This window comes from Chroicocephalus ridibundus, chromosome 1 (assembly GCF_963924245.1).
Source record: "Chroicocephalus ridibundus chromosome 1, bChrRid1.1, whole genome shotgun sequence".
Taxonomy (NCBI): domain Eukaryota; kingdom Metazoa; phylum Chordata; class Aves; order Charadriiformes; family Laridae; genus Chroicocephalus; species Chroicocephalus ridibundus.
This window is the reverse complement of record NC_086284.1, coordinates 189,092,622-189,114,784: the sequence shown is the minus strand read 5'-3', so window position 1 is coordinate 189,114,784 and position 22,163 is coordinate 189,092,622. Positions and strand designations below refer to the sequence as shown.

At 36.5% G+C, this 22,163-nt stretch overlaps 1 protein-coding gene across 22 annotated transcripts in view; it reads left to right on the top strand.

Moving 5' to 3' along the window:
- The window catches only part of NRCAM (neuronal cell adhesion molecule), a 158,791-nt gene that overhangs the window by 84,862 nt on the left and 51,766 nt on the right, over positions 1–22,163 (top strand). For 9 of the 22 annotated variants that reach the window (XM_063323154.1, XM_063323143.1, XM_063323153.1 and 6 more), the window contains exons 3-12: positions 4,122–4,310; positions 6,657–6,674; positions 8,667–8,772; positions 11,690–11,886; positions 12,803–12,925; positions 13,304–13,474; positions 13,925–13,981; positions 16,077–16,188; positions 18,145–18,329; positions 19,766–19,897. In XM_063323154.1, the coding sequence (XP_063179224.1) occupies positions 4,220–4,310; positions 6,657–6,674; positions 8,667–8,772; positions 11,690–11,886; positions 12,803–12,925; positions 13,304–13,474; positions 13,925–13,981; positions 16,077–16,188; positions 18,145–18,329; positions 19,766–19,897 (1,192 nt within the window). In that variant the 5' untranslated portion in view covers positions 4,122–4,219. Of the gene's footprint in view, positions 1–4,121; positions 4,311–6,656; positions 6,675–8,666; positions 8,773–11,689; positions 11,887–12,802; positions 12,926–13,303; positions 13,475–13,924; positions 13,982–16,076; positions 16,189–18,144; positions 18,330–19,765; positions 19,898–22,163 lie in introns of those variants that run through there. The other 13 variants (XM_063323159.1, XM_063323156.1, XM_063323160.1 and 10 more) reach the window with 7 other exon arrangements.

The following is a 22,163-nucleotide window of genomic DNA, read 5'->3' as shown; positions in this document are numbered from 1 at the left end:
TCACTGGCAGTGTCAAACTTGTTCCCCATTAATTTAATCATGACTATATATGAGAATGCTTTTTTTTTTTTTTCCCCCTAATGTGCATGAAATATTCCAGTTGTTCTTTCTTGCAGTTTTATAACCCTTTCACATTTCTAACATTCACCTTGATTTTAATTCACATTCACAGAGACCTTTTTGTCTTAAAATCATGTAGTTCAGTAGAAATGCATGATCAGTTGAAACTCTGTGGAACAATATTATGCTTAGAAAATATGTTCTTCTACTTCGCACCAGGCTGAATTTCAGTAAATACACCGTCTTACACCTCTTACATCCTATTAAAGAAATATTGCAGTTGCATTTAAAAGGAAATCAAAGATGCCGTGTGCTTATGTTGGAGATAGCTAGACGAAAAGTGTCTTCCCTTTGTGAACTGGACCCTTAATTGATTAAACTTGGAAATGTCCATTGAGAGTGTGTCTGTCTGTATTAATGTCGCAATTAGGAATTGGTAATACTCTATATTACTATAATATAGTAAAATATACCATACTCTGTGTTCCACAATCTTGTATACTGCTCAACTGTTCATACTCTCCCTGGCCGTTTTTGACCTGAGACAACCATAATTCTCCCAGACGATGCCTGGACATGATTCAGGGAACAGCACAGTGCATAGGTAGTGTGGAGACTTCCTTCAGAGGGAAAGCGTGTAAACCATGACGTGATGATGCCTTTTCTCAAGTAGCACATGATAGGATGAGAGGAAATGGCCCCAAGTTGTGCCGGGGAAGTTTAGATTGGATATTAGGAAAAAATTTTTCACCGAAAGGATTGTCAAGTGTTGGAACAGGCTGTTCAGGGAAGTGGTGGAATCGCCATCCCTGGAGGTATTTAAAAGATGGGTAGATGTGGTGCTGAGGGACATGGTTTAGTGGTGGACTTGGCAGTGTTTACAGTTGGACTTGATGATCTTAAGGGTCTTTTCCAACCTAAATGATTCTATGGTTCATTTGCTCTTAAGCTCTTAAAATCAAGAAGAAGTTCTCTGTCCCGTTTGATTTATAGTGTGAAATGGAGTCTTGGATTCTGCCTCCCAACTGATCCCTTCCATATGCGTGCTGTTTTTGCTAGCTCCTTCAGTGTTTTCAAAGTGTCTGTTTTTGTTGTTTATGACCAAAAGCATCCAGACACGTGAGTCACAGCAGAGAGGTCACTGGCACCAAACTATGTTTTGTGCTGCTGCCACATATTCTACCTCAGGCTCACTGGTGCTTTCATTCTTCCAGTTGTGTCTTTCTGTAACTCATCTGTAAGAATTAATAATACCTTTTTGAAAATATATATATATTAAAAAAAAAAAGTGGATGCCTCTCACTTCATCCTTGTTCTTTTGTCATACATAAAAGTCCTCCCTTTGAAATCTGATACTATACTATGTGGTAAATATTATTATACTTTGCTCATGCATTCATATTTACCTTGACCCCTGTTTGCTACACCATAGATTCAACCTTTAGTCCATGTTTTTACTCACAATCGACATCTCAGCAAGAAGCACAGAAAATATAAGTAATATTTTCTTATGTACAAAAGAGGTATGTACGTATAGAAAATCTTATTTTGTACAAATCAGTGAATGAGCTGTCAAAATATGTATGTTTTTCTATGAAAAGGGTAGGACAAAATGTCTGAGTTACAAGAGATCTTAAATAAATTATCTGGAGGAAAAGGCAATCTGCTGTATAAATATTTCAAGTTCTGAAATTGAAGCATTTACATTGATCTGCACTTAAAGGCCTGGCCTTATTTTGTAGCAGATAATGTTATATCAAAGCAATGTTCAGTTCTACTCAGCAGCTGTTGTATTCATACTAAATTATGTCAGATTTAATCTTGAATATATTCAACAAGAGCACCCAGTTGTGCTGACAAACCTAAAATCATTTTTAGTTAAATATGTTCTATCACAAATCATGCGGGCACGTTGTCTTTCTGAAGAATCACAAAGTCAGTGTGCAAGCTCAGCTTTACAATTCTCGCTGCCTGTTGAATTCCCATATTGTATCCAAACATCCCAGCAGTGGTCTCAATTGGTATCCTACGGGAACATTGCAGTAGCAGAGGTAGGCAATTTGAGGCGTTTTCTCAAGGGTATTACTTTCACAATCATTTTAATTGCACATGCCAGATTCACCACTGCTTGCGTATTCATTTGTACTTGTTCAAAGGGAATGCAATTTAATTTTAAAACACTCTGAAATCACTGCAATACTCATTTTACACAACGAAAGAAGACAATAAAGTGGATAATCAGGTTCTTGGACTTTCATAAGAAAAACTGAATTTTTGCTTGGCAAAGAAACAATAAAAGTCAAGGTTCACTTGTACAATACTTCAAAGAGTGTCCTGTAAATCCCAGGTCGAACATATTGTACAGAGAGGGCACCTTGTTAATTGCAGTAATGCTGTAATGAGTAGATGACATAAGGATCGGGAGAGCAGGACGTGAGAACCTAGTTTAACTGGAGAAGAGTAGACAGCTGTAGTCAATGCAACAAAATCAGCTCTTCTGGAGAGCACTTCATGGCAGGAAATGTGCTGGAGTGCTCTCAGGCACTCTCAAGAGAAGCCTTTCTCCTTCTCCTTACTCATAGGAAACTATAAGTGCCAAAAGTGGTATGGAAAAAACATTTCTCTCCTTCCCCAGCTAAACCCCCAGTGCCTAAGGTGCTCATTTAAAATGTTGTAAAGTTCTGTTCATTTTTCCAAGAAAGTCTGAGTACTTATCATGCTTCCCTGCTGTATGCCTGGGTATTTCGGAGTTAGGCTTGCCACCTTGTCTGCTTTGGCAGTTCCAATTTGTATAAATAATTATGCAAAGGCATTTCTTCTGTAACCTGAAGACTGAGGGAAATTCTTAGCAAGTACTGGTTTAAGTAACTTCAGGAAGCATTTGTAAGGCAGCTGCGTCTTTGCAACTTTAACTCATTGTGGACTTGATAACATTGTGTTTCACATTGGTAGGCATAGCTGAGGCAGTGCTCTTTTCAAGGTAATTTAATGCTGATCACTGTGAACTTTTTGGTCAGTCTGGCATCTGGGAAGTAGTTTCTCAGCTGATGTCCATTTACTGAGAATGCATTGTGTAAGCACCGTTTGGATTTCTAAGGCTGTATTCTTACAGCTCTTTGTAGGTCACTGGTGATGATGATGGGGCTTGCAGGCAGCTAGTTTCTACTCCTTCAGCATTCTTCTAAGTTAGAGCTTGGTCCTGAATGCAGTAAAAATAAGGAGGGAGCCAGAATCGTTCTGCCATGGTTAATATGATCTCTGGCATTTGCTTGAGGGGGAAAATCTAGCATATTTCAAAGAACAGATATCCCTTAAGTTTCATTTCTGCCACCTCTTCACAAAGGAAAGGAGAAAAGAGTTTAATAGCGTGCTGCCAGTTAATTAAATTTTGGGTGTTCAGGCTAGAAATGACAAAGTATTTTGATGTTATGTATTTTGGGTGAAATAAGAAATCCAGGAATATGAGCCTAGGTTCCTATACAGTACTTAAACTGTCACCTAAGCATGGCAATGCATGAAGTCTTCTGCACTCAATCTACAGCTGTCTATTAGAAACCGTTCCAAAGCGGGGAGCCACTAAGATATCTAACTCAAAGCTACAGGAAGATCCCACAGGTTACTTAGCAAATTTGTGGCCAGACATGTTTTCGTTGGGGTAGGTGCCTAAAATAACTCTTTCCAAGAATAGTGCAGGGTGTTTAAGGGAGACTAGGTGGACATTCAGAGCTTTAACTTCCAAAATCTACTTCAGAGGACTATTATCTTTAGTATATACTGTTTTTTAACTAGCTGGATTGATGCTTTATCCTTCTTAGGAGAGGCATTTTTATTTCCATTCAACAAAGTTATTGGAGTGGTTCACTAGCTTCCTTAGGAAAGTGTTATGATTTAGGTGTCCTAAGAACTTCAGGATCTCTGCTTGGATTTCATTAGAGCACATCGCGTAACTATTATCCATGGATATAATATGTAGACTACTGGTATTTCGTAATATTATTAAGATGTGATCATTCAACTCTACCTGGTATCTATATTGTTATTCTCTTATTTTTATTTACCAGGTTTCTTGTCTATATCTACATAACTATTCCAAGCTACCTAGTCTGATGAAGTTGAACTTCATTCTTCAACTGTGATTTACTCAATACAGCCTAAAATCATGATGAAAAAAAAGATCATGTCTGCAAGCAAAGCTTCCTTGGTCCTCTTACTGTGCCAAATGGTTTCTGCACTGGATGTACCTCTTGACTGTAAGTATTAACGTACTAAATAAGTGCAGAATAATGGAAGATTACTCTATATAGGAAAATTAAGATAACTCCAACACGGAGCTAAGCATGGATTGTGTTTAATCACTTGAGTCAGGATGTTGTGATTACGAATATTTACACTAATTTAGTGAAGATTTTCAAAAACTCTGCATATAAAATGACTTACATTGTTCACTTGAGAAGGGTTAGCATAGGATTCTCACAAATACTCACACTTCGGTGTGCCTTTATTAAACACTTTACTTGATGAAAATGAAGAAGGGCAGAGAAGCCCAGTTAAATGTTAATTAAGATCATATTGACAATATGCTGAAAACCCCAAGACAGTTCCTACTTGCTGTAAACAATCACCCTGACCTTCATATAAGAGGTTTCCAGGAGCTGATATAAGATCTAGTAAAAGATTCATATATCTAAAATTCAGATTCTGGAAGCATCTTACTTTTTGGTCCAGAAGAGTAAGTCAGGCCCTTAGATTTTCTAAACAGTGCTTGAAAACAGTTAAGTACTTAACTTTAAGTTAAAAGCCCGTGTGCCTAGCAGGGAACTCTAGCGGTAACAGTGAGGAAACATCTAGAAGAGGGGAAATCCCAAATCTGAAATTCTTGTCTAATATAAGACTGTGTTAGTGTGGAACCTTGAAGGTAGCACTCCATGCTGAAAAGGAAGCAATGGTAACTACTGCATTTTATAGCCCTAATACTTAATTTTATTAATTTATTCATGCTTCAGGTTGTTATTTTCGTCCTAAGATAAGCATGATCACACTTTCAGAATTCAGTGAACCATGTTGCACCTCACAGTGACTATTCATTTGTTCAACTAATTGCCAGAGAAGAGAACGTTAGGGCTGATGTTAAATTGATGGATTAATACACCAGTAAATTTGCCTATGATTCTAATCTGCATGGCTTTCTTTAACCCCATGTTTTTGATACCTTTCTACCTTCCATAAATGCATGTTTTTCTTTAATAATTATTGACATAAATTGCAACTGCTTTGATGGTTTTTACCCCATGCATATTTACAAGCCTCTCAAACCAATGACCTGTATTTCTGTAACAAGATCAATACATCTGAATCACATCAGACTTTTTGTGCTATGAATGCCTTTAGAGCAATAAACTGTGGCTTAAAGAGGGCTTTATAAGTTTGATGAATGAATGTCTTTATTTTCTAAACTTGATTTTTCTCCCTAAATATTTTAGCAGGCTAGAAAGTGTTTTAACCCAATCTTGTAGTTTAGAAACAAATGTAGATTGTGCACCACTCTAATATTTTTTGTATAGAGCAAAACTTTAGGTTAAATTAACCAGAAATGCATCAATAGACAAAAATTAATAGCCCTTTTAGGTGTATCCCATTAACTCTTAATTATCATGTTCCCTACTACATAATGTTTGATAACATTGTTAGGTCTGATAAAGTCACAAACTTGAAGTTTTAGCCACAAATCATGTTAACCAAAATTACATCTATAATGATGTTATTGCTTTCATAAATAATGGTTAGAATGGGCTCTGGGTGAGCACTACAAAGGGAAAGACTTAGGTTTTCTGTGGGTCTTCCCTACATACCCACCACAGAGAGCTGGTGGTGAGAACATACTTGATTAGTTGAACCTTTTCAGTTTCCTCCAGGTTAGCAATTCCTATGCTCATCAGTGCCTCAAGGCTGTAGGTAAGGGCTGACTGATAATGTAGCTGACCAAAAGCAGTTTGCTCTAAAACATTATTGATGAGGAGACATGTATGCAAAATATTTGAAGCAAGCAATAAAGATGTGACATCTAAGATGATTTTTTTTGGTTTAGTTATTTTTCAAACCAAAAGGGATTGCATGTTTGTTGAGTAGAATTAGGTGCTTTCGTCTTTGTAAGAGTAATTTTAGCCTGAAGCATTCTCTTTGTTCTTCCGTATGATCATACGGGTGGATTGATTTTGACTGCAGCATGAGAGCAATGCACTCCGTTAATTCTGAGTTGCTGTCTCCTCCGTATCAGTGTTTTGTGTCCTTGCAGGCCAAAATCACATACCGTGGTTGGCTTAAAAAGCCAACACTTCAGAAAAGTTTCTCGTACCATTAACTTTGAGATAAATGTAATAATATCTGACACAATGGAAATGGTAGCTGGAATTTCAGGCATCACTGCATGGCTTACAGTGCTACATGTTTTAAATATTTTCTTTTTAATGCTGACCAATGTACTTGTCAGAGATACATATCTTCCCTCTCAAAAATTCTAATTTTCTTTTTACTAACAAATGTTTCTCTTTAATCTTCATTTGTCCATTCAACTGCTGATTCTGATGGGGGAATAAAAGCAAAACTTCTAGAAGAATGTAAGTTCCTGTCCACAAAAATTAGGCTGTGTGCTGCTGAAAATTAATACTGATTATGTTGCTAATTGAATTTGCAGTCCAAAAACGTGTGATTATGACATTTTGTTGATAATTTGGTTTGCTGTAGCTAGATGTTTTGTGCATGCAGTGTTCAGAAAATATTACTGTATCTAAATCACTGTTCTGATACTTTGAACAAATTAATTGTGTGATTTTGGATTTTGTGCTACCTGAACATTAAAATCCTTACTCAATATCAGCATGAGCAATGTTTTACTACTACTTTCAGGAGTAAATATATTTGATTAAAAAAAAAACAAAACCATTGGTATATATGTACTTATATACTATTTTACATGTGCGAGTTGGAGATACTTCTGTGTCCATAAAAAACAGTAGATAGTTATTTAAGTAGACTTAATTTTTAGTGGGATCTCCTAACTCAGCTGTAGCGTCATGGTTAATTTAATAAGTTTTAAGTGCAGTGCAAAACACAGGAGTGGAGACTTCAGGTTTTTGATGTGCATCAGATGGAATATCCCGTATGTTGGGCAGTGTCCCTTTTCAGAGCGTGCTTGCATTTCCCAAGTATGCCTCTGACATTTAGTGACCCCGAGAACTGCCTCTGAGAGGGAAATGAGCTGTCTTCGAAGTGTCACTCTAAAGAAATACACAAAAAGTCATTATCATGGAAAAATGTCGCCTTCCTCTTTTAAACACTCTTCTCTCTGCGGTGAGGGAGAGGAGAAAACCCAGCTCTGTATGGCCTGTTCTGTTCTGCTTAGCTGCTATATCTTATTATGATTCCATGATCTGGTCTTTTTTCCTGGCTATTTCTTGTGGGTAGGGCTTTACAGATGGCTACCTCTTTCTGTGCAAGAGAACTTCATGTAGGGAAGACTTAAAATAAAAGTCCCAGTTTTATAATTTTAACTGGCTGGAGTGAGGCATGAAAACACAGCTAACTAATGATTGAAATATTTTGCTAAAGTGGCTAGAAATGACACCGAAGTACTAGCAAAGTAAATTGCTGGACAGACAATTTACATTTAGAAAGGGACGTTCCTCAGCGTGTTATTAAACTGGTTCCTTTAGGTGACACTAAACTATAAACAGATGAGCAATGTTAAGGAAGACACCTTTCTCACTATCTTAATATCATAAACAGGATTTTTAAATGCAAAAATGGGCATAGATAATAGTAATTCTATTATTATTATTTACTTTAAATAGGTAGGCACCAACTACTTAAATTCTGGTTTGTGCTACTCATTCTAGAGCACTTGACAAATCATAAAAGTTAAGTGTTTGTTTCTTCTGGGGAGATTCACAAGATTGACTGACTGTATTTTTGTTGGTTTTAAGGAGAATCAGTACTAGACTCTTCCTACATGTTTACTCTATTTGGAAACTAATTACTATTTTCGTCGGTTTTTACGGTCTTTTGCTTCTAACACATTTTTTACTCCTGAAAAGTAGCTCCTAAAAGCATGCTTTGTAGATTAATTCAGTATGTTGAGCACAATAAATGCGTGAAAAGTCTATACCTGTAGAGAGACTGGAAGTACATAAGATGTTTAAAAATACAAATCAATGTATTTTCTTTCCTTCTGTGTGGTGAAAAACATTTTGTGTGGGTCTGTGTCTCACAACCGTTCGTTCAGGGTATGTTGGACTTAGAATTCAAGTGTCCTTTGGTTTTGTGAAAATGCGTTGAAATCAAATGTATAGAAATGATATTCATTAAACTTTTCGGCCAAGATCTTCATCCACTGTAAATCAGCATAGCTCGGTTGGAAGTTAGTGTAGCTACACTGATTTACAAGAATAGAGGGCTTCATCCTCCTAATACAAAGGATACTTTAATCTCTCTCTTCTCACAATGATTTGATTGCTAATTGCAGTTCTGCTTTCTCTGCTTGCAAAACTGTCTCACTGATGCTTTGAAAATATTGTTAAATTCCTCTCTGTTTCTTATATTCCATAATGAAGTGTCGCAACCTCCTACGATAACTCAGCAATCTCCAAAAGATTACATTGTTGACCCTCGAGAGAATATTGTAATACAGTGTGAAGCAAAAGGAAAGCCACCTCCTAGGTTAGTAGCATTTTGTTTTGCTTTTGTTGGCCTAACGACATAGGAAAACTAGGAGAAAATAATGTAACTTTTGTAAACTAACAAGTTATATGCATGTGTGTGTGCTTGCACACATAGAAACATGCACGCAGTCCTGCCTGTGTAATTTAAACAGCTACGATAGTGGGATAAATTTGACTCTTCTTATCCTTGGCATTTAAACTTCTCTATAGTCATCAAGTAACTGTAGCATATTTTTTCTTCTCAAAGCTCTAACAATAAAATACTACTCAATTATTACAGGACCAGATAGGCAAATGCCCATGGAAAGCACTTAACGTATGCCATAATATGAACCGGAGCGCATTCCAGATGTAGTCATAGTATCTAAGAAGAATGGATATTGAATAAATTCAGAGCAACACTAATAAATTTAAATGTTTTGTAAATCATTCCATTTTATGAAGTTTGTCTTGAAATACATAAGCATTTTGTTGGAAGTTCTGTAATGTATATCAGTTTTAATGATCGGTAGCCTTGATTTACCAAATGTAGTTAATAGCCTTAAGTTCTGGTTTTGGCAGAAATGGTAACACTGTGTATAGGTCAGATTCCTGATCATCTTCCATTTTAAGGCCCTGTTTAATTATCTTGAAATATTTGAAAACTACTAATTTCAAGATGCTGAATGACCTGCAGTGGAAACGGCAGTGATGCATTCTGGCGTCGCTAGTAACTGCTTCTGATTTCAGAGACTATAGAGAGAAATGCGCATCTCTGTTCTAGTAGTGTTATGCTACAACTAACTGCAAGGTCAGTCTATAATTGCTCATTCAGACACACACAGAGCTCATTAAATGTACTTCTTCTGAATAATTAGGGGTTTTTCTACATTATTCCTTCTGGTTGCCTTGGGATCGTGGTCATTATCATGCTGAGCAGCAGAATGGAGAAGATGGAGATTATCTGTGATACTGTCACTGTTTCTAGTGTTCTGTTAATGGTAGGAGTGCCAGAAAGCTGCCGTGATTACCAGTGTTTTAATTTAGCAGGCACATGCCGTTCTCGAGAGTCTGGGTGTTGATCTGGAGGATCAGATGATTATTGTGCACTTTGGGACAACTGTACTGCTTCTGTAGATGTTTCTCTTGAAGGCCTTTGTTGGGTTGGATTTACCTGAGAGACCAGGAGCCCTGTCCATGAGACCAATGTATCTGAGTCATGTACCGGGGCTCTGCTGTATGGCCTCCACCTTTCCCATCAAACCATTGTCTCATTTTGTTCCGCTGCTATGGAAAAAGTGACAGGATTTAAGTGCAGAATTTTCTAATGAGTTTTATAAGCTTGTGCTTAGTTTTGCTTATTTTTAAAGATACGACGTCCAAATAATTTATTTCAATCATTAGTCTGGTCCATCAGTCTTGATGACCTGCAAATGCATATCGGAACTTGAGCTACTTCAAAGCTCTGAAGTTGAAGATGAACTTTCTCAACCCAGAGTGTGAACTGTTTGTTAAAACAGTGTAACTTTTTATTGGTGAGAGCAGCTGGCATAAAGTTTTATGGATGCGCTGCTACCTGTAGCTTGAGCAGCAAAGATCCTGACTTTAGTGTATCTCAAATTCAGGGTTTTGTACCATATTTGTCACCTCTCATTTGAAGCTACATTACAGTTCCCCATATCCTTCAGTGTTATTGGTAGCAGAGGATTACAGGAACCCCATGTTCTCCAGCTTCACCCACAAGGTCGTTAAGAAAGAGGTTCACTCTCGGTTCACCATGCACACTAGTCCTCCCAAAACCACTGCAGTGAGGTGGAGTGCTGCTGGTTGGATCCACTTCTTCTGTTCTCCCACGCCAAAAAGCGCAAGTAGCGCATCCAGTCTTGCCTGCAGAAGGTCAGCACACAATTGACCCCTACTTGACTGCAGAAGGTCAGCTCTCAATTGTGGTCACTCCAAATTTGAGCTTTCCTAGTACTGTGTATGATTATACTTTGAGGAAGCATTCTAAACAGTAAGTATACATGGTGTTTGTGCTTAAGATTATGAAGCTGGAATGTAACAAGTAGGAAAGCTGCTGTTCACAACATTTGAACCTGTGAGTCCTCAGCACTTCACAGGCAATGGTCTAGCTCTCTGTAACTATATCTTGGCCATTAACAAAGCATAAGAAATTGGTGTTTACGTCAGTGTAAGTGGCAGACTGTGAATATGCTTTTTTACTTATTTTTAATGAGTTCTAATAGTCTTGGGTTTTAGTGACTACTTTTCAAAACATCTCTTGCTTTGAGTAACACCAGTGCTAATTTACCCAACTAATTATGGGCTATCAGTCTGCAAAATTTCATTTAAAGAATCATGGTTGTTTGCGTTAAAGTAGTGAAAAGAGATCAAACTCACCACACAGTCTTTAATTCACTTGCATAACTTTAAAATGGCCAAACCAATTAAAATATATGGTCTCCTGCTGGGACCTGAGATGACACATTTCAGCCCAGAGCAAGTTTTTAAAGGCAGGTTTATAAACCCTTTCAACAATAGGTTTTATAATGGAAATGCTAATGCAGCTTTAGCAATATCAGTTCTCACAGATGTTACTGTATCATTTTCAGTAGAAAGAAAATAATTTCTTTTCCATATATGATTAACTTCAGAATCATTTAATGTAATTTTTTTTTTTAAATATACACTTCGAAACGGCTCCTGTTAACAAGTTCAGCTAAGCCTTTTATCTTAAAGTATTGCCAGATTTCTTATATTAAAAGGTGCTCTATTACTTTATTAGTTGATTTAGTTTGGGAACGAGTGTTACTTATCTGCTAAAGAAAAAAATACCCTGTATCATTGAAAATTACTTTTTTCTTTTTTTTTTCCTCCATACAATCTACAAAAGGCAACTGAAGAAGAAACTTTTCTTTTTGTTTTTATTACTTTAGCTTCTCCTGGACGCGCAATGGAACTCATTTTGATATAGATAAAGATGCACAGGTAACAATGAAACCAAATTCAGGGACCCTTGTCATAAATATTATGAATGGTGGGAAGGCAGAAGCATATGAAGGTGTATACCAGTGTACAGCAAGGAATGAACGAGGAGCAGCCATTTCCAACAATATTGTTATAAGGCCATCTAGTAAGTGAAGCTCTTAATGCTCATAAAATGTGAAACACTTGAGTTTGCGTATTTTCTTATGAATGTTTTGCTTTTTTTTTTCCCTGTCTTAAAAATTTACTCATGAAAGTGATCATGTTAGGAGGTATTGTATAGTGTCTGATCTTCAGATTTAAGTGTTGCATGTTCTCTCCAGTATTCCTTAGAAAATTTATTAACGAAAATGCTTTTCTGATTTTTTTTTGGTACATCTCAATGATGTATCATGTTTAAAATTGAGTTGTATATATGACGCTACAATTAGAATAAAATGTTTAAGTCCTTAATGCGCATCATTGTTGGGGACAATTTTTACTCTCTTTCTGATGCAGGTATTCTGTAGTTTTTATAAAAGAGTTAATACAGAACAGATTGGGACCAAAAAGAAGATAAAGCTAAAAAATTTTGATTAACGGTAGACTGTTTATATGGCTATTTATGTGATTTTTATCTCAGATCAGTTTTTCAAGCTTCTCAGTTTAAAATGTTCTGTCATCACAAGTTGTAATAAAACTGTGCGTGTGTAATACTGTTAGAGGAAGGTCTGCCTTTTTTTCTAATTTAGTGCGTCACTTTTTTTTTTTTTTGCATTATCTTAGTTAAAACTTTCCAAAGTACTGTTATAGAACCTTTAGTGAGGAGACAAAATAATTTGAACCAATTGATTACACTTTCAGCAAATCATTGCTGTAAAAATAGTTTTAAAGAAAACCTACTTTTCTCCCAAGAAAACATAAAAAGCAACAAAAATTAAATCTGTAGTAAACATGATAGGAACTAACATTCTGATGCATGTATTTCTTCTGGTTTTTCTGGAATATTATGTGCACTTCTTCCTTAAATTCTAGAATTTTTGTTAATCCATAATTTATATGTGTGTTAAAATTACTTTCTATAGGATCCCCTTTGTGGACAAAAGAAAAACTAGAACCAAATCAGGTTCGAGAAGGTGATTCACTAGTACTACACTGCAGACCTCCTGTTGGCTTACCACCACCTATAATATTTTGGATGGATAACGGTGAGTTTGTTTTTTATGCAGAATCAGTTTTCTTTTTGCCGTTTTCCTACATAGTTGACCGCTGCTTACCAAGGCCACAGATGGTGGAGTTTCCCTCTGTGTTAAAATTCAAAGAATTTCCATTTCTGTAGAAACAAAAGAAAAAGCAGACATGCAGCCCAAAAGCACGAAGGCAAAAGCAGCTGGAGGTCTTAATGTAAGTTCTAGATTAACACACTGGGGAAGAATGGGAAGGCAAGGGAGCTAGAGAGGAAACTTAAAAAGGTCTATATATTTACAAATCCACAAACAGTGTAATCGAACGAGCGTTATGTCTGCAGATCATAATAATGGAGTGTGTATTATAACTGAGTTAAATGCTTTCTTGTTTTCCCTTAGCTTTCCAAAGGCTGCCTCAAAGTGAAAGAGTTTCCCAAGGTCTAAATGGAGACCTTTATTTTTCTAATGTACAACCAGAAGATACCCGGGAGGACTATATCTGCTATGCAAGATTTAATCATACGCAAACTATACAGCAGAAGCAGCCCATTTCTGTAAAAGTCTTTTCAAGTAGGTATTGTATTACCTAATTACATACTTACATAGTATTTATCCAGAATTCTCAAGTTATTTGCCAAGGTTAAGTAGACTTACACTAGGGAATTTTGTCATTTTAATTCTGAATAAGAAATGGCAGTACTGTACAAACTTAAAATGTCATCTCCAGTATTTCTGACATATAATTCACTTTAAAAGCTGTCACTTTTTCCCCCTTTATCAGGCTTTGTCTTTTGAAAAAACTGTGAAGATTTGAAATATTGAAAAAATACAGTGTAAAAAATAAGTTTTCAAATGGTTATCGCGTCCAAGAAGATTGAGTTATTATGATTATTGTAACTATTGAAACAAATTAATCAATCATTTGATTAACTCACCGCGGCCATATCATCACCTTTTGATTCCCAGTACTTTGATTTATCCCTCTTGTATGTGTTCTTCATGATATTCTGTTTATTTCAGTGGATTCATTGAATGACACTATAGCTGCTAATTTGAGTGACACTGATATTTATGGTGGTGAGTTACACTGGTCCCCACTGATACTCCCTGTTGCACAGTAGCATTTAGTTAACTAACTTCACCTCCACGGCTACTTAACCTTTTGCTCCCTTTTCAGTTTCTAATAAAGGTATCTATTAGTGCTGGTGATAATACATGCTTTAAAAACAACTGCACAGTGTGATCCTTTCAAATATTTCATGTTTCAATGTTGTTGTAACATATGGCTCATAAAAAATACAGACTTCTAAAATAAATGAGTCCTTTCACACTGGGGCAGATTTTAAAAATCATCTGTTTGATTTCTTCTATACTGTGTTGATGGTTTATCTTTTTCCTCCAATTTAACTGGTGGTTTGATGTGTTCATTATCACTAGGACTACTCAGTATCACATGCTGCATAATAAGTAACAACAATTAAGCATTTAACAGATGCACATTTAATAGTTTCTTCAATGTACCATTCATTTTTAACATATTTAATAAGTGTAAAACTGGAATTAATTAAAATCTAAACACTTTAATACTATCTGTATAAATAACTTTGTAGGGGAAAGATGAGTTTTGTTTGTCTGGTGCTTAAGCTGGTCTTTACATTAATCTGTGTTGAGTGGTCTTTTGTATATTGTGAATTAATCCTCCTGAACAGGTATATGTGTATTTAGCGAGGATGACTTTGGAGCAACGCTGATACTGTAACACTTGAGGTTCTAGACTCTCCACTTGATATTGTGTGAGATAGAAAATACACGGTATTTCTTCTATTTTTGTCTTTTTCCTCATCAAATGAGGCTTTGTACATATTAAACCATAATTTATGGGAATCTAAAATAAAACAAGAGCACGGAATATTTTAATTCTCTGCATAAAAACAAGATGACATTCAGAAACAAACGAGAAGTATGTATGTGAACACAGAAGGATGTGTTAGCTACAGTTAGTGAGGAAGACACCATTTGGTTGGCTAACAACTCAAAAATAGCAGAGGTAATTCTTCCGAATTTTCATAGTCTTGCAAAATGAGTCAGCAGTCCTTAGCAGCGCCGAAACTCGGTAGATTAGTTATTGCCTGTGACTATCAGCTGCGTTCTTTACTCTAGACCGCCCTTTTTTCTCAACTTCCGTGTACTAGTTTTTTAAGGAATTCATAGCACATATTGTGTTAAAATTAAATGTTCTATTTATGTTAATCTATCAGTAAATCCTGTACCCTAATAAAAATGAGTTTATTATGTTTCTGCTCACATTTTTAAAAAATACAATAATTTACTGTACTGATTCAGACTGCTACTGCACTTTAGAGCAATTCAATCCTATATTTTAAAATTGCTATAAGAGAACATTAGGGTATTTACAGAAAGGACTCATTCTGACTTCCATGAAGGCACATGAAATACCGTAATACTTCAAAAGCCAACAGAGTATAATGTCAGAAATGGGTCTTACGCTTAGAGCTGTCTGTTTACTGTGGTTATTTCTTGTGGGTTAATCGATGGTTCTTTATTGCCAGATTGGGAAACAGCTTGAATTAAAGTTAAATATATAGTAAGAGAAGAATACAAGGCTTAACTTCTGAAAAGACGCCTCACGTTGTCTAGAAAATATTGAACAAAGCATATTGCGAAGTGGAGAGTGCCTTTTATCCCCTTGGTTTATATTTCTGAATACAATAACTTTGTTTTATTTGTGTTTTGATGGAAGCCCAGAAATTTTTGGTAACTTTCAGTCTTGCAGTATGACTCACGTAAGTGACCTCTTACTCCCCATAAGAGTTCTGCTGAAGTGAATAGGAGCTGCTTAGGGTTAAGGCTCAGCATCCATCCATCAGGCTGCATAGTTGCCTATATAAAAACTATGTATCAATTGCTCCCATCTTTAATAATAACATTTTTCATGTATGTGTTCAAAATTACAGCATTTAACAAGTTGAGATATGTTTTGTCTGTCCAAAACCTAATTTGTTGAGCTGTGTAGTTGTGTAACCCAATGATTTTTAATTAAATGGCCAATGTGGAGCAAAATCTCTGTCCAGACTGTGAGAATGGAGGTATGCATTTGATCAGCATTAAAGTAAAATTTAGAAATGAATTATTTTATTTTCTCTTGTTCCAGCGAAGCCAGTTACAGAGAGGCAGCCAGTTCTCCTAACACCAACAGGTAGCACAAGTACCAAAGTGGAGCTCAGAGGAAATGTGCTTTTGTTGGAGTGCATTGCAGCAGGATTGTGAGTTACTTTTTAGACAGTGTTTTTCTAAATAAAAATACAGAAACAGAGGGAAACATTTCAAGATGCTTAAAATGTTACCACTGCGTAAGCTTAGGTATTACAAAGAAACAGAAATGTAAAAGAGAAAGAGCTCTTCTACAGAAGTCCACCATTTACTTGGGCATCAGCAGATTTTAAAACTGATTATGAACATAAATAAATACAGCCTCTGCATTCTCATATCCCCACACCCTACACACGGGATTCAGGTTGTACCATTGCATTTTTTAAAGGACAGAAGCAAGAAATGCCATAGGGTAAACTTGGACACACATCTGCGGAATTGCACTCAGGAGTCAAGCCTCTGGTTTTTTCCTAAATTTACGATCAGGCTCTCAAATTATATAAAAATAGATAAGAATCAGCTGGTCTAATCTGAAAAAGCTGCTCACATATGCTAATACTTACTTAGTCGATCGGCTACGTGGGAGTTGTTACAACGTACCTTCAGCTCCTTACATCCAATTTCTCATTGTAATTGAGTTTAATTGGTGCTTGTTTCTTCGGTGTAATGCACGTTTGCTTCTGCTGGTTATTGTGCAGGTAGAAAAGACTAAAGAGCAATTTAACTTCATGAACTAGTTTGATCTTAAATCAATTTCATTATCAGGAAGAAATCTGGGAATTGGTTAGTGCAGAAGCGGAAAATCTTTAGTACCTGTTTCAGGAACTGTAAACATGTTTACAGAGCACAAAAGTATATAATGCAGAGTGCTCTGAGGTAACCATGAGGAAAGCCAATAACTGCAAATGATGCAGCACAGCATCGTGCACATGTGTTCACTTGCAGAAGCTCCACAGGGCACACTCATGCTCAGTTTGACGCAGCTCGATACAAGCATAAGGGCAGTGTTTCTGTCTCAGCTGTGGTCTGCTCAGGTGTCTGCATCAGCACCAGTAGCAAAACCACACCGATGAGGGGGAGTAGCATCAGCTCCAGGAATCTTCATGTGCAATATAGTTACATGCTTTTTTTTGATAACCCTGCAATAAAAGTATTCAGTGATCCAAGCTCCAGTAAAATGTCTGGATAAAAATGAGCAAAAAAAATAGATTGTTACACATTATATGACTTTGTGTCTTAAGCCATCACGTAACTTTTTAAATAAATAATTCAATGAGGGAGGATTATGTAGTTGTCCGCAAAGGGACAGATTCAGATTTTGTTTAAAACAACTATTCCTAATTACTGATACCATAATTAAAAGTCAACTTTGCTAAGTGTCTGTTATAAAATACGTGATATTAGACTGCTAAGGGAATATTTGTCTTTTTGAGAGAGGACATTCTACTCAGCAACACCTTGTAATTTCTTGTAATTTTAAAAGTATATCTCCATGCGTTTAGACAACATTCAACTTCAGTGGACAACATGTGGCATAGCCAAGATTTAGACACAGTGCAGTGACCAGTACTTGACTCAGCACTGACGTTTTTTTCTTGATTTCTCATAGGAAATGTTTCTGTCTCCTTACAGCTCTGCTGTAACATTTATGATGTTCATGGAGAATTAGGGTATTGCTCATATGAAGGACAGTTATAAACTTGTCACTATCTAGAAGCTACCTTTTAAAGCACCATGAGCATCAATTTAATAGTATAAGTCCAATAAGATTTGAAATACACTTGTATTCATTTATTAACCATCAGGGGTTTTAGATTAATCAGCAGACAAATGTATTCCATAATTATTAAGCCTATGAACAGATGGCAATTGACAGTGTTGGTGAGGCTTGTCATTTCTTAGAAAAAAATGCTGGCATATCTTGCACATTTGCTGGATATGCCCCAGAATCTGCGTAAAGGCTCTTAAAATAATTATTTGTGAAATATATGTTCAAAAAATTAATGTGTTGAAGTCTCCTCTTCCTTTTCTCCAGTCCCTAAATCCGATCTCTGCTTTTGCTTCTCCAGACCCACACCGGTAATCCGCTGGATTAAAGAGGGTGGGGAACTGCCAGCCAACAGAACATTTTTCGAGAACTTTAAGAAAACTCTCAAGATTGTAGATGTTTCTGAAGCTGACTCTGGGAACTACAAATGTATAGCAAGAAATACATTAGGTTCTGCTCATCATGTCATTTCAGTAACTGTAAAAGGTAATACTAAAATAATCCTTAATGTAATATTCTCAGTGTTCATGATGAAGATTGAAGTAAGCTTTCTAGGACAAAATGTAGCTGAAACGATAAATGATAATGGTAAAAAAAAAAAAAAAACCTGAGGAAATGATCATTAAACCGACTGAATTCTACCACTGGAAGGACTTAACTATCTTTAATCTCTCTTTATTTTTTTTAATATGTTGTTTTGTAAAGCATCAGGCTAAATTGAGATTGTACTGCAACAGTAGTAAAATACTTTCTTAGCTTGTGCCAGTGCTGCATTTATTTTAGATCCTTTGATTATCTGTCATTAGACTGCTTCTTTTCCTTGTTTCTGTCTTCTTCATCTCCTCCTTATTTTCTCCATCTTTCTGCTCTCCATTCATACAGACCAAATTCCTTCTCTTCTCTATTTTACTATTGTCTTATGGTTTTATATTCTTCTTCCATTTTCTCTTAATCAACATTTCTGGTTTTCTGTCGTCTTTATGTGTTTTACCCAAGATGATGTCTTACTAATTCTAAAAAACACTTGCTATCTCTTTGTCCAAATAGGAATTGTAAGTATGTTTTGAATACCATGAAACAAAAAAACTGGAATGACAGCTAATTAGTCATTGAAATAATCAACTGTAGTGCTTATCTTGCATGTTAAATAGCCATTTATTTCATTGTAGACCAGCATCATTTTATGATCACATTCAACCTCCTTTTTAACAGCAGGAGTTTAATTTTCTGTTTGCATCTGTCCATCAATCCAAAACGTGAAATTTAATTGCAAGATGTGATAACGTATGCTATTTGTGGTTATTTATTGTAAAAGAGATGGAGACACAGATGAATATGTTTTGTTAAGGACAGTCTTCCATCCATTTTGATCTCTGCGTGTTTTCAGCTGTCTCAGGTAAACATCTTGCCCCATTGCAATCCCCCATTGAATTCAGCAAGACCAAGGATTTTGCCATTTCTAAATTTCACCTGTGACAGGAAATATTCTTATGTAATCAAACCTAAATTCATTTCTAACAGCCTAACTACTGTGAACATGGGTATCTCTGAAATTAATCAAAAGATCACCCTAGGATCTGCAGATGCCATACTCAGATAAATTTTTCTTTCGTTAGGAAAGGAAAATGAGATTCAAAGCAGGCAACCTTAAATGAAACAAAGACCCTCTTGTTGCTTATCTCAGAATTTTAATGCAGTGGGTAGCCAGTAGCTCAGTTTAGCCAAAGTATAATCTGCCAATTAATCAATGAGTATGATATATATATATATTTATATATATTTAAAAAATTAACAGTGTAAGTGTAAGTCTATATCTCACACATATCTTGTTTGAATTATCTTTTGGTTACCATGACTGTGTCTTATGATTTTCTGTACATAATTTTGGAAAACACTTGCTGTGTTTCTTTCCCTAACCCCAGCTGCCCCATACTGGATAACAGCACCCAGAAACTTGGTCTTGTCTCCTGGAGAAGATGGGACATTGATCTGCAGAGCTAACGGCAACCCAAAGCCTGATATAAGCTGGTTAGCAAATGGTGTTCCCATAGCAAGTAAGATTCTTAATTACCTTATGGGAGGATGAGTAAGAGAATATGAGGAATGTCAGGGTGTCTTTTTTCAAATATAAATGAAGAGCATGTATTTGAATAGATTTTGCCAGACGGGTAATACTAAGTTATAAGTGAGGTGATAAAAATACTGTGGTTCATAAAAGTGAAACAACAAAATACACCTCTAATGTGCTTGAGAGCGCTAAAATTTGTGACTGTACTCCTGGGTGTTCTGTCTGGTGTTCTGCTGGTAGTGTCTTTGTGGAGGTGGGGCCAAACTAACAAAGCTGCGCCGTGCCTCTTTGATGGGGATTTTGCTGGGGTGTAATTTTTACCATTGTGTTGCTGTGGCAGTCGTGTTTGCCAGATCTCTCCTTTGCCGCCCCACTGCAACACTAATTTTGCCTAGGTGATATAAAGGTGATATAAAAAGTGAAGTCCTCACGTCTGTGGATATACAGAGCGCTTTTGCAGGCTTTGCAGCTTAGAGTATGTTTGAGCCTTCCAGGCCTCAGCACGAAAAAGCAGCAGCAGCGAAACTGACTGAGTGCGTCAGCAAGTGCCTGGCAGACAGCTTGTGCCAAGTAGGTGTCAAAGAACAGGAACCCGTAAGGCAGCAAACCAGCTGTTTCTGTGTGCATGGGTAAGAAAAGCAACCCTGAATTGGTGATTCAGTCACTTGATTGTTGCAGTGTTATGACTGGCGATGCTGTATGACAGACACGAGATAGCTGCTATATATAGGACAACTTTACTTGGGAAGAACTTGCTGGAGGACACTGCAGGGTGTTCTCAGTTGGGTTTGCACTCGGCATACCCTGTACCATAAAATACACAATGTACACTGTTGAGTCGTGAGAGATAATGTGCTCTAAAATTGTTCTGTCTTATGACAGTGTAACTTTCAGGAGTTTTAGGAGATATTTAAGTCTGTTGATGAAGTAAATGTCACAGAGTTTGGGACATGGAGGAGGATTCTCTACAGTGATAATCTAGGAAATAGCAATAGGTAAACGAGAACCCTCATTAGATATATTCAAAATATTTGGGATATAAGAGAGATTAAACTAAGCTGGAGGGAAAGAGATGCAACTTTGGGGAGGAAATTAAGGGTATATATTGAAACAGATAAAAATACTTAGCAAAGAACCTATTTCAGGAATCCTAATTAAATGTAAGTTGAGCTCTCCAGCCTGAGATTTAAAATGAGAAGTCTCCATTGGTTAAATAAGGTACGTAACCTGGCATTAACCACCTCATCAAACAATGGTATTACAGGAAAACATCAATGTAATTTTGTATTGATATATTTACCTACAATATATACATAATGCCCGCCTTATAATCCAACTTTGGTACTTGTCCTGCTCTTTCCTTTCTGTGTTTTGGGTAGTCTCATCTTCCTTACTATTTTCTGTGTAGTTACCATTACCTTTTTTTGTTTGTTCTTAGGAGATTTTTATCCTGCTGTCCTGATAGTTTAACTCTTCCTTTCAGGGCTCCTGACTAGTAAAATGTTTTTCACTTGGCTATGAAATTCACCTTTGCCTCGTGCTGCTTCCTTGTCAAAGCTGTAGGACATGCTGTTCCAATAACAGACAAGTATATTTTCCAGAGAAGCAATGATGTGTTCTGCATTCTTGCAGGACAGCAGTAAAACATCAAGAAACAGAGAGTTTTCAGAAGCAGCTGTAGGCTGTCACCGAATTTCCCAAACAGGAGGGCAACATATATTGGCTGGCTGGCGTTGAGGAATCAGTACACAGAGTCTTATTGATGGGAACTCAGTAAAAATTAAGAGTCTTTAATTAAATTATCCATTCAACCTCAGTAGGGAAAAAAAAGAAAGAAAGAAAAAAAAGAACAGAGGAAATAAGTAACTGAGTAGCTCAGCCTTACATTAAAGGTCACTTTCACTGTTGAGAAAAGCTGAAGTTTTATCCACCTTAAATATTTAAGTGCAAGTTGATTGGATGCTCCAGTACGCTGAGTCTGTCAGAGCATCTAAGAAAGAGAAGCATCGTGATCACAGAAAGTGCAGTTCTTAAGATTCTTGTGATTTTCTGTTATTCTGAGTTTTCAAAAGCTGGTCTGGAAACTACCAAGTACAGTGTGCCTTTTTGTTCACTTGTTACTAAATTATAGAATTGAGCCCCTCTCTTCCAACTAAATGATTAGTGAATCACTGTAAAAGGAAACTAAAGCAGCTGTTTCAGCTTCAGGGCAGTGCTGAGAGAGATACACCCATGGCAGGATTTCAAAGAAA